This window comes from Chelonoidis abingdonii, chromosome 1 (assembly GCF_003597395.2).
Source record: "Chelonoidis abingdonii isolate Lonesome George chromosome 1, CheloAbing_2.0, whole genome shotgun sequence".
NCBI classification, from domain to species: Eukaryota; Metazoa; Chordata; order Testudines; family Testudinidae; genus Chelonoidis; species Chelonoidis abingdonii.
Window position 1 is genome coordinate 108,917,356 of NC_133769.1, and position 13,156 is coordinate 108,930,511.

Genomic DNA, 13,156 nt, shown 5'->3' on the forward strand with positions numbered 1-13,156 from the left:
TCCTCAGCTATCTGGCCTCCAATCTGACTCCAGCTGGTTGAAGAATTGTCAGCATCAACTAAATTTATTTCTGTCAAAAAATACCCATTTCATCAAAATTGAAATGTTTCACTGACATCTGCCAGAGTGGGGAGTTGAAGCTGGGTGTCCCACATCTCAGGTGAGTGCTCCATGCACTGAGCTGTTCACTGTTCTGGGGGAGTGTGTTCTCATGTCTTTTGTGAAAATTTCACAAGACTTCAGTTTCATTCTGAGGCCAAACAAAAACAAATGTCAAACCCTGTCTTTTGTGAAGTAGAATTGTTTTCCAACCAGGCCTAACTTTGACCTAGAGAGCTGAATGGGTCGTTCACTGTTCATACCATAGTTCTTTGCCACTCAGCTGAGGCTAACAACAAGACATCCAATTCACGCCAATTGTGATGCAGCCAGCAGTTCACTAAGAATGGACTGAGAGCACTGCCACCAGTTTGATACTGGCAGTGAAAAGTTCCATATCACTTTACTGATCCCCTTCAGAAGACCCAGTCCTTATAATAATTGGAGATATACCTATCTCCTAGAACTGGAAGGGACCTTGAATTGAGTTCAGCCCCCTGCCTTCACTAGCAGGCCCAAGTACTGATTTTTTCCACAGACCCCTAAGTGGCACCCTCAAGGATTGAGCTCACAACCCTGGGTTTAGCAGGCCAATGCTCAAACCACTGAGTTATCCCTCCATGACAAAATACAGCTTATCCCACTTGAGATTTCCCATGAGAAAAGACTTGTCAAGCTGTAAATGAATAAAAAGACAAGACAGCTGAAATGGGAAAACTGACAGTTAGCCACCAGGCCCTGCCATTCCAGATCTGCTTTTTTTTATGTTTTTTTTTAATTGTCCACCACAGCAGATGAAGTTACAACTGCCTCTAGCCAGTCTGCAAGGGCTTGTTCTTGTCAGAGCCTTCTGTGCACACTGTAAATACCTTCTGTTGACAGTGGAGCAATTATGGGTGGAATTTTTTGCTTGTGTGACAATAGAATTGTGTGTTTGATCAAACCATCAGACAGTGAGCCTGAAAAAAATAAGCCTTTCCATAACAGACAGTGCTTTAAAAAGTATCTGAGTGCCCAGATACAGAATGCCTTTGGAACTCATTGTAGAAGATCTTCTTAGCTTCTAGCTAATTACAGTGTCCAGAGTTTTCATTAATACATGTTTTTTTCATTTTCATTTTCACCTAAGAATGAGCTTACCTGAAAAACAGAAATTGCTTACTGGGAAGAAAGCCCAGTGCTCTCCCTTCCATTCCACCCTTCCCTTCTTGTATTTCTCATTTCTGGGTTTTGCTGGGGGCTGATACGGAAATTCATTTCACAGACATGATCAAAATCAAAACCCGCTTCACCCTACAAAATGTTTGAGAAAGAAAGAAACTTCGTTGTTTAGTGAATAATCTGTGATGAAGCATCTGTTCAATTGTAGCCATTATTCACACAGCCTTTGTCAGGTTGTATGTAAATACTTCCCACCTCCAAGAGAGACTGATACTGCTTTCAGTGCATTTGCACAGCTCTAGAGAATTTTACAAGCATGATGATCTATTTCTTTACCTTTTAAAAAAACAACAACAACTGGTAGCTGGATACTTTGTGAAGGGGCGGAGCCAAAATCCACTGAAGTGAATGGAAAGACTCCCAATGATGACAATGGATTTTGGATTGGGCTTGAAATGAGGGGCTTATTGATGAGCTCAGGTAAACTGTTAAAGGTTCTCCATGCTGTTAAAGGTTCTCTGTTAAAGGTTCTCTCTGGCTTTATCTCAGTTCTGATCTGTAACACTTTAATGTTTCAGTGCTGCACTCCCCTTCAGCAGAAGCTGCTAATCATGCTAAATTGTGTGAGGAGACCCATCAAACCTTTTCTTAGCTGTTGATCTATCGCAATATTTGAACTCCAGTCTCCAGAGGAGAAAGGGTAATGCATAAATCACAAATATTAAAAATGGAAAAGATATAGGTCATTTTGGTCCTTCCTCTGCCAGAGATTCTTCTTTTATGGATTTTGCTGAATGCCTTGCCCAGTCAATTTTCAAATGACTCAAGTAAGGGGGTTTTCCCCACTCCCCTTGGGATGCTATTCCATAGTCTAATAGATTCGTTAGGCAGTTTTTCGTCATAATCTCAAATGTGGGATTAGCTACCATTGGAGTGTATTTTTTGGTTTATAATGACTGCTTTTAAGGTTTCTGTGCTTAACTAAATGTACTTTGCACGCTGCCTGCAACTGTGTGACCTCAGATTGCTACCTATGATTACTGTTTGCATTCTAAACAAAAGCTGATATTTGCATCAGTGCAACTGTGCTGAAGTACATCAGAGAGTAGCAAAGAGTACTGTGTGTTGCATTCTAGAGCACAAAATACCTAAATCAATACAGCACACGCCGTACTAGAGCAAAGAAAATTAAGTACATGGCACACCACTGTCAAGTAAAAAGAGAGCAAATCTCCTTTTTCAAATGAAGCATTTTGTAGTCAGTTACATCTTTATTCCCTACTCTATACCTGTCTATGGTTGTTTTCACTATTGCTGTGGAGCAGCGCAGCTTTGGTGTAAAGAAAAGGTATCTGTTCACATTTGATGTAGCCATACAGAATATATTTGTATAGGGTGACCAGATGTCCCGATTTTTATACGGACAGTCCTGATATTTGGGGCTTTTTTTTTATATGGGCTCCTATTACCCCCCACCCCATGACCCGATTTTTCATACCTCCTGTCTGGTCACCCTATGTTTGTATGATAAAGCTGAGTACAAATGGAATCAGAGGCCCTAATCCTGCAAACTTGACTCAGGTCAGTGGGATGACTCTCAAGAGTAATATACACATGCTTGAGCGTTGATGTGATTGAGTCCTAGCTTAGTTTTGTTTATTGCGGTTCCCGGATTCTAACATTCAGTGTGTTATGTACAAAGATCCTGCTCATATGGCAAAAGAGGACTGCAGAGTGAAATGCTCAATAAAATGTCTTAAAGTCCCTGATAGCCCTGAGCCAGTCTTGATATCGATCATATAAGCCTCTATCTCTTAGCTGTAACTAAACCTCCAGGTCCACATTTAGAAAAGAGATTTGCTGGGGGGAGAGAAGGGGAGTCATTCAGTGGCTCCAAACCCCCTTAGCCTCCCCTTTAGTTTGTCATATTTACATTTGGGAACTTGGTGCTTTCAGCGATGGCCCCCTCACAGCTCCAACTCAAGAAGGTGTTTACACATGTGCCTAACTTTCAGCATGTGAATAGCTGATTGTCTTTCATGGGTTTTTTGGATATTTTTGTTGTTCACATTATAAAGCAAAAATGTTGTCAATGTGCTTATCAAAATGAACATTGGCTAACTTTTCTCAATAATATTTTTGATGCTGTGTTTGAGAACAAAAAAAATTGGGGGGAATTTGCAAAAGATATTGTGAGAATCTCTTAGCAAACGCAATGTAGTTCTGTTAAACGCTTTGGAACAAAATCAAGTTTGAGGTTTTGAAATGGTTTGCAAACCTTTTGGATTTGCCAGCCAGTGCCAGGTTTGCTACTTCAACTGGTCCACGATAGTGTGACCTTAATGTGCCGTCCTTTCTCTTCCCTTTGTCCTTCCAGCACCCTAGAAATTGCATAAGTCATTGCTGCATGGGTCCTTCTGGCTGAGTTAGAAAGAGGCTCCCTTTAATTCCAACTGGCACAGCTGCTGCATACAGACAATGGGGCTCCTGATTCAAGGCCCAGATGCAGTTCTAATTAGAAAACACACACACGTTCTGCTAACTGTGGCACTGCATATGGGAGAGGGACTCTTCTGAATAGAATTTGCTCTTGTCTGGTCGCCACCAGAGACAATCTGATATTTAATAATATTCTTTTTAATAATGTTCTGCATTCAAATTGCCAATGGAATGAACTGGATTATCCTTTCAGCTTCTATCATGAGTCTGCGAAGGTAATAAAAATGGGGATTTAGCTTTATTACTCCTTTCTATATTGACTCAGTGTCAACTAATTAGATTTAGTCTCCAGCATAGGAGGGATCTTAGCAGTGGTCAGCTTGTGATGTTTGCATGTCTGGAAATACCAGGCCCGTCTCCCAGCTACCTTCCAAGACAGTATTTGAATGTAATTCTGGGCCTGCCACTGAAATGTTGTGAATAAAAATGGGAAGAGTTTGATTGTTTGTACCAAATGGTTAGGAAAAAAACTAGGTTAGCATTAAAATAATATGATCTTGTTGGGAGGGAAGGTGAACTTGTGGTTAAGATACTAGACTGAGTAGCCAGTTTATTTTATTGCATCAGTACACCTCAGCCAATGAATGAATGATGATTTCTGTTCTCTTAGCATTATAACCAAGCTTAGTATTCCCTTTGTTTGGCAATGCCCACTTTGACCTGTGCCGGCTCCTTCACAGCACTATTTGGGTGGTGAAATGCAACTATCCCTGTCTGTGGCCCCACAAGAACATAACATAAGAATGGCCCTACTGGGTCAGACCAAAGGTCCATCCAACCCAGTATCCTGTCTACCAACAGCGGCCAATGCCAGGTGCTCCAGAGGGAGTGAACCTAACAGGTAATGATCAAGTGATCTCTCTCCTGCCATCCATCTCCACCCTCTGACAAACAGAGGCTAGGGACAGCATTCCTTACCCATCCTGGCTAATAGCAAAGTCAGGGGACCTCCTCCTGGCCCTGGCTAAAATGGCCATCTACAAAACCAGGGAGAGGAGGTTGGCCGATGGGGTCTCCTGGGACTGTGGGGCCTATTTCTGATCCTCTGTCTGCTCACACATCCGGGCAGAGTTCCTCTGGATGGCGTCTGCTGGCTCCCTTGATGCCTTCGAGGACCAGTGGGTGCTGTCTGGGGTTCTCTGCTCTGTGTCCCCCTCCGGTTCCCTTCATTTGGCCCTTTGACCTCACTCCTGTCCCTGTTACCTCATTAGTTGTCCCATGGAATCACTTGGCTTCCAGGTCCTGTGGATCCTCCCCTTAGGCTGGGGGGAGGTCCTTTACCAGTGGGTGGGCTTCCGCCCACCCACTTCCTGGATCCCAATAGGACCAAGTACTGAAGCTAGTTACTTCACTCCTGCCTCCGTCCCCTTGAAGGTCAGAAATGAAGTTTCTTCTCCTGACAGTAAGTACCTCAGTTCAACAGCCATCACTTCCAGTTCTGGCTAGTTTAAATGAAAAGCAGAATTCACTAATACAGGGTAGAACACAAGGAGCAAATCACAGGCAAAACAGGCACAAAGCAGTCAATCTCTGGACCAAGCAGTTTCTAGGCTCTAAAGTCACTTGAAGGATGCCAGTTGAGCAAGATGAAAACCTTAGGCCTAAATTTCCAAGGTAACCCCTGGTTTTAGATGCCTCAGCTTTGTGGGCACCCCAATTGGAGAAGGGGGTGTTTCAGAAAGTACAGAGCACCTTCCCTCTCAAGCTGAGCAACCAAAAACCGAGGCACCCAGAATCACTGGTCCCTGTTTGAAAATGTAGGCCTTACTTATTCGCAAGCTCTTTGTTTCTGCCAGTGTGGCTGTCTACCCGACCTGGTCAAACTGTAGCTTTCCGTATGTGAGCTCAGTGTTGTGTGTCCAGGAAAGTCTGGGTCTCAGAAAGTGTGTCGTTGTCTCTTTTAACCGTCCAAAGCCTGCAGGTATTAGACAATACACTATTTTAAATAGTCACGTGCATTATCGTTAGCTTTCATGATTTACTTTGAGACAGGCCTTTGTCCCTCCAGTGGATCCCAGTCCCCAGCTGTAGAGGTGTATATATCTGTAGCTAGGCCAACCTTGGGAGCTGTTTGTCCAATCACACAAGTACAATTTATTCATATAGTGCTTGATTGTGCCTTTGAGGGTATGTCTACATTACAGCTGGGAGTGTGCTTCCCAGCATGGGTACACAGAAGCACTAATTCTGCTCGAGCTAGCATGCTAGAAATAGCAATGTCACCAAGAGTAGCACAGTCTGCAGCTTGGGCTAACCACCTGAGTACAAACGCATCTGGACCCCTGGGTGGATAGTTAGATGGCTAGGGTGAGTTGATGCCAATGTTACTCCCAGTGAGGGCCATCCCAAAGGGGATGTGGAGCCTGGGACAGGGCACCAGGTTTCTAATCTGCTGGGGAGTGATTCCCCTTCCCCCCCGCCAGCTCAGCCCAGGCCCTGCCCCCACTCTACCCCTTCTCCCAAGGCCCCATTCCACTTCTTCCCCACCTAGTTCTGCCCCTTCCCCCGAGAGCGCTGTGCCCTCGCTCCCCCCCCCTCCCCCAGTGCCTCCTGTCGCCATGAAACGTCTGATCCGTGGCAGGAGGTAGGCGCTGAGAGGGAGTGGGAAGTGCTGATTGGGGCTTGCCAGTGGGCAGGAGGCGCTGGGTGGAGGGGGAAGTTCTACCAGGGTGGCTGCCAGTAGCCACCGTTCATGTCCTCACCCCCACAGCCCGACCAACTGCCGCTGTCCTTCTCGCTGCCTGTCCACCTGCCACTTGCCTCCCTGTTTGCTTCCTCACCCCATTTAGGATGACCAGACAGCAAGTGTGAAAAATCACGGCAGGGAGTGGGGGGTAATAGGAGTCTATACAAGAAATAGACCCCAAAATCAAGACTGTCCCTATAAAATCGGGACATCTGGTCACCCTAATCCCATTCACCCACCTGCCTCACCTCCCTGCCCACCACCTCACGATTTTATCCAAATGTGGGCCCCCCCAAAGTGCGGGGCCCAGGGCGGTCACCCAGATTCGCCATACCCAAGGGATGGCTCTGCCCCCAGCTAACTTGAGCAGAGCTAGCACATCTGTCTACCTGCACTGGGAAAGATTCTCCCAGCTGCAGCGTAGAAGTACCCTTAGGTCCACAGCCCTGAGCAAGGGGTAATGCATGAGATTCCCTACCCCAGGAGGGACCGTCCCTCTGAGACACCATTCCCTCCCTGCTTCCCTTTTGCTTGGCATGTTGAGGAGTAAAGGACTTCAAGTCTCTGGGGCTCACAGTGTAGTAGCTTTCATGAGTACTAATGTTCACTTTAATAGTACAGTTTTCAAAGGGAAAAAAATCATGTGGTTAAATCCTGACTCCCTTGAAATCAAAAAGAGTTTTGCCATTGACATCACTGGAGCCAGGATTTCACTGAGTCTTTTTTCTTTAGCATTTGAGGGGAAGGTCTGTAAAGGATCCATTTCCCATCACACAAACCAATAAAAATAAAGGTCCATAAAATCAGCATTCGTGATCACTAACATAATACTCCTGATAGAACCTCTTTTTGGGGTGTGAACATTCCACGTTAACCTCATACCAATGTTTGGCTGGAAGAAAGTCATAAATTTCTCCTTGTTCCTATTTGATCTCCAGTATTGTATCTTTGCCTTAAAGCTGATAAAAAGAGACGTGTGAGAAACAGCTTGAAAGTTTTCTCTGTTTCCTGGGGGTTGCTATTTCTTTAACCAATATTTGAATGAGCTTTCATTGGTTTGTACTCCTCAGAGTACGGACTTTACAAAAGTTCATTTTCATTTGAGAGCACCTTGGAGGTGCAAGGAGGCATGGCCGATTTGTTATTAATCACAACACTCTGCATGCTGACAAAACAGCCAACTCTTGTCACAGATCTGACATGAAAAATTTAGAATGAGTCAGACAGCTCCTGATCCATTTCACTCTGTGATTGTTTTAGGACAAAAAAGGTCTCTCTTCTCCAGTCTAGACTAGTTCAGCCTTAAAAGAACTAGTTTCTAAAGATATGTTAAAGAAAGAAAAGTTTACTTCAGTCCTTCATTTGCTGCTCAGTAGAGTTGCAAGTAGTTCCAGAATTCTTCAAGCTCCATAAAGAGCAGGTGATCAAGGTAAGAGCAGGCATTCATATTACCTTACACAAGAATTCTAGCTAGCTAAGCCAAAATGCTACATTTTCATTGTCGTAGAACTACCATTAGAATTGTTAAGACTTGATGGGCTGTTCTCCTCCCAGCCCCGCTAAGGAAGCAGCCTACATAAAGTTTTTTGATCATTGACCTGATGACACACATTAATATTCTTTTTAAATCAACAACTAACTCTTCCAGCTATATCTAAATGTGTGAACATTCTAACTATAACTTAGGAGATCACAAATGGAGTAACTGTGGATGATTGTTTACCTATCCCTTTGTGAAACTGAAGAATTTTGAGGAAGAGAAAACTGACAGCAGGTCAGATTGGGACTATACTCCATATTAACTAAATAGTGACTAAAGTAAATGACAAACTTCTACTCAGATCATTAGGGCTGGGAAGGAAATAATTTTCTTGAAAATTTTCACAAATCAAAAATCTGATTAAAAAAAAAAACCCTTCACTTTGGATTGGGTCAATCAAAATGTTTCATTTTGAAGAAATGTTAATTTGAGAACTGATTTCAATCTTGACTTTTTTTAACCTTTAAAGTAAATAAATTACCTACAATTTCAAAACGAAGGATGAAAATTTTGGTTCATAAATGTTGAAATGGGCTGTTTCAACACATTGGAAACTTTTCTTTTCAAATCTTTTTAAATGGGGAGATTTCTTGAAACTGAACAATTTAGGTATTGATGATCTGTATTTTCTGATGGAAAAAATGTTTTATTGTGAAATTCCCAATGAGCTGTATTGCTCGCATCCTATCTCAGCCATGTGAAACTGACAGACGATATATATATATATTTTTAGCAAGTTATTAGTTAACAAATGTTCTGTTTTTCTATGTCTTAAACTACTTAGTGAACAGGTACAGTGAGTGATGCAATGAAAGCTCAGAGGAAAAAAGATATGCATTGCCTGTCTATAGGAATCATTGACTTCATTGGATCTCCATAAATCAGGCCATTTAACACATTTTGTAAAACTCATCTATTATTTTTAGGGTGTTTTTTTTTTAATGGCCGTGGTGCTTTAAAAAAAGAGGTGATCTGAAAACCTGCAGACCTACTAGGAATAAGCTTTGCAAGACTGGGTTGAAAAAGAGAGAAGGTTCCCTTCCCACCTTTGTTATTAGGTGGAAGAAATTCATAAAGGGATGCAGTTAGTAGTCGAGGTATAAAAATATAGGTTTGGGTCTGATTTTTATTTTTAAATGCATGGAAATAATGTATTCAATTGCATCTTTCTTCTGGCCAAGTGACTGCTATGTTTGTGCATTGAAATTAGCTGATTACATGCGTGAATGATCAGTGACATGATTATCTGCAGTTTGCATGTGCAGTTACCTAATGGAAATAGTGATAATAGCATGCACAAAGCAAATGAAAAATTGCATGTACATTTTGCCTATGTTATCACAGGTGTCTTATTTTGAAAATAGGCCCTTTGTGAAAGCAAGCAAGCAGGAAAGCATTTTATAAAACCAAATATTAGTATGAAACATTCCAAGAAATGTTGATTTAAATTTAAATGAAAATAGAGTTCTCTTTTATGATGTAAACAATCCCTTGCTGTGTTTGCAACCCAAACACCACATTGTGTTAGGAGTGAAACTGACACGAAACAGATCAGTCTCCCTTACCTATCTATATTCAAGATGAGTTTAATGGAACAAGATGTCAGGCCTGTTGGCTAATCACTTTCGTGGACAGTACTGTGAATTTCAGTTTCAGCATCCAAACATGTTAATCACCCATGTTGGTCTGAAGTGTCCAGATCTTACTCTGGGCCCAGGGAGAGGAGGAGGGGGCAGGATTCACTCACTTGTTTGATGTAGAAGACCTGTGAGACTCACCTCCCATGACAAGCATGCACCCCTCCCCACCCCACAGCTAAATTTCCACCCTGCCATGATAATGACTCTGTGGGGGACATGGCTACTGCCCTCAAGAGAGGAAGAAACACTGTTGTGTGTGTTGTGCTGCAGCACTTCTTCCTCCCCTGCAGGTTGTGCTGTGTAGAGAGCCCTCTCTGTGCTGCTCTCCTCCCCAGGCCCACTCCTCAGGCAGCGAGCAGGAGGAGGAGAACTGGAGGGGCTGTGAGGAGACAGAGGATTAAAGGTGGGAGAGGTGGACCGGGCTCCCTTTCTGAATTCTCTCTTTCCCTGATTTTCTCTCTGGAGAGTTGTGAGGTGTAAATAGAAAGAATCAAACTAGATGCCTAAAATTCATCCAGTCTCCCTAATGCGTTAGTAACTCGGACTAAGACCATATATTTTTATATATGAGGTACTGACCTTTGGCTGCATTCTGCCCCCTTTTATGCCACAGGAGGGCCATTAAAGGGATGGGGGAAGCAGTTGAATCCTCACCATAAAGGGGAGGAGGGTTTCTCCTGCTGTCATAACCGCCCTACACCCCTTGCCCCCAAGCTGAGGGCTTTGTCTGGGTGGGCAGAATGGTACATGGCTGAATGGCTCTTTGTTCTGGCCGCAGAATGGCCTGGAGGTAGCTGTGGAAAGCAGCTGGCTGGTTGGGATTCGGTCAGTGCCCTCTGCAGCTGGGCAGTGGCTGACGGGCTTTATAACCCCTCATAGCTAAACTCAGTTCCATCATTGTCCTTACCCAGGTCATATCAAAACACCCCAGCTCTCTGTACCTGTCACACTTTTACTAGGGCTGTCAATTAATCACAGTTAACTTAAGCAATTAACTCCAAACAAATTAACTTGATTAAAAAGAATGAATCGCAATTAATCGCAGTTTCTTGCCATTAATCACGATTAATTTTTTTAATCATTTGACAGCCCTAAGTTTTACCGAAGGTGCAGATGGTTTTATGAGTGCCTCGCAATTAGCTTTCATTGTATTGGCTTAATAAGCCAGCATTTGTACCGCCCTTTACATTTTAAGGTTTCTCACAAGGCAAACGAGGCAGCGCCGCCATCTTAATTCTCCCATCAACACTGGTGCAGAACAAGAGCGAGCGAGATGGCATCGATGTTCCGGAGCGAGGAGATGTGTCTGACGCAGCTGTTTCTCCAGGTGGAGGCTGCCTATTGCTGTGTTGCAGAGCTTGGCGAGCTGGGCCTGGTCCAGTTCAGAGATGTAAGTAGTTACGAGAGGTTCTCAGGTAAGAATGGTGGGATATCAGCTATTAAAGGGCCACTGTAAATGTGGTTGGGTCCTAAAAGATGGACCTGCTGGGACAGTGGATTAATCTGGAAAACAGGGGCACTGCAACAATATTTGTAGTGGGGGTGCTGAGAACCCTTGAACCAAACCATAAACCCTGTCTATAATGGAAATCATGTAAAGCCAGGGGGTGTGGCAGACCCTCCCTGCATCTCAAGTTCCAGCACCTATTCTGGAAGGGCTTGGCATAAAGACTGTAAATACCTGCCTTGCTCTAGAAAGGAAGGATGGCCTTGGAGTTAAGGCAGTGGACTGGGAGATGTGGGTTCAATTCCCAGCTCTGCCATAGACTGCCTGCAGGACTGGGCTAGTTGTTTATTTTCACTGCACCTCAGTTCTCTGTCTGTAAAATGGGGATATAAATATTTCCATTTGTCTATCTTGTCTATTTAGATTGTCAACTTGTGGAGGGAGAGACAGTCTGTGTATATACAGAGCACACGGGGACTCTGATCTTACTTGGGCCTCTAGGCACTACTCAAAAACAAATACAGTAGAACCTCAGAGTTACGAACACCTCGGGAGCAGAGGTTGTTCGTAACTCTGAACAAAACATTGTGGTTGTTCTTTCAAAAGTTTACAACTGAACATTGACTTAGTGCAGCTTTGAAACTTTACTGTGCAAAAGAAAATGCTGCTTTTCACTTTATTTTTTTTAGTAGTTTACATTTAACACAGTACTGTACTGTATTTGCCTTTTTTTTTTTTTTTTTGTCTCTGTTGCTTGCGCCCTGATTGCGTACTCCGGTTCCAAATGAGCTGTGTGGTTGACCGGTCAGTTTGTAACTTTGGTGTTCGTAACTCTGAGGTTCTACTGTAAAAATAATTACTCTGAGTTTACTGTTACACATAATACTCTTCCTTTCATTGACTTTCCAGCTGGACCCCAAGTCATGGCAGGACAATCATTTGATCGGATTACCTGAACACTGTCACTGTCGGAAAATTGAAAGCAAAGGTTTATTTAAATGTCTGTTTAAGGCCAGATACAGTATGGGAAACAGAGCCATAGTCTGAATTATCTACAGTAAAGGGGGTTTCTTCTGAGAGAATTATAGTATCTTGTAAGGGGAGGCATTTGGAATTGCTGGAGTCCAAGGGTGTCTACTACCCTACAATGCAATCTGTGGCCACCATCACCCATAACTTAATATGGAGATACGATCCATAGAGATCACATCCACAGAGTTCCATCATAATCAGAGCAGAGACATCTTGGCTCCGGATAGAGCATTGCTTGCTGGGAATTGTAGTCTCTATAGTAAAGATGAGCAAGGTTGCAATATCTCCATGTGATGCCAATTACGCATGATTGAAGTATATGCACAGCGTGGTGCTTCTGCAAAAATCTAAGCCCATCAAGGAAGATGCTGCTCCTTCAGTTCATCAGCTAAATCTGAGCCTGATGCCAGGAGTTAGATTCAGTTAAGAAAATAAGAACCATTTCTCTGCATGCCAATTAGGCATCATTTGCATATCCTTAAAGTCAGTCCCTCTCACCCACCTAAATCACCTGGTTACCTCTGATGGTTTTCCAAAGTGGGCATCTACAAGAATGTTGTTATAGGAGAGCAAAAACTGCAGCATGAGATTTATCTGTTCAAGGAAGAGACTATGAAGCATTTATACATGTTTGAAACAGATTTATTGGTAACTGCCAGTACTGAATGGCATAGCGACTGAAATATCCTTGGTGAATTAGCAGACCAGAAGGGTCTGCTATGGGACATGGAAAATTCATCAGTATTTTTTTCTGCAGTGGTGCTGTTGGAAGCAATGGTGGAAACTGTACTGCAGACAGGGGCAGTGGTTAATGGCTTCCACCGGTGGAGCTGCATCTGTGCAGATAAATGTTTAGTAATTTGCTTAGTGTAAACAAGGTATATGGAATGTGCCTCACAAAACTACACCCCAAATAGTTTCACCTGTGACACTGGCATGTACACACCCAGAGGTTTGGTTATTTAAAGAAATGAGAGGAAAGAGGATTCAGAGTTTTGTTCAGGAGAATATCAAGTCTCCTATTGCTAGGACACTAGTTTATATCTAAGTGA

The 13,156-nt window shown here is 43.2% G+C and overlaps 1 protein-coding gene across 1 annotated transcript in view; it reads left to right on the plus strand.

Moving 5' to 3' along the window:
* Positions 1–7,820: 7,820 nt before the first annotated feature.
* ATP6V0A4 (ATPase H+ transporting V0 subunit a4) overlaps positions 7,821–13,156 on the plus strand; it is a 59,522-nt gene continuing 54,186 nt past the window's right edge. Inside the window, exons 1-2 of the mRNA XM_032781939.2 lie at positions 7,821–7,874; positions 10,883–11,015. Coding sequence (XP_032637830.1) covers positions 10,899–11,015 — 117 coding nt within the window. The 5' untranslated portion in view covers positions 7,821–7,874; positions 10,883–10,898. The remainder of the gene's footprint in view (positions 7,875–10,882; positions 11,016–13,156) is intronic.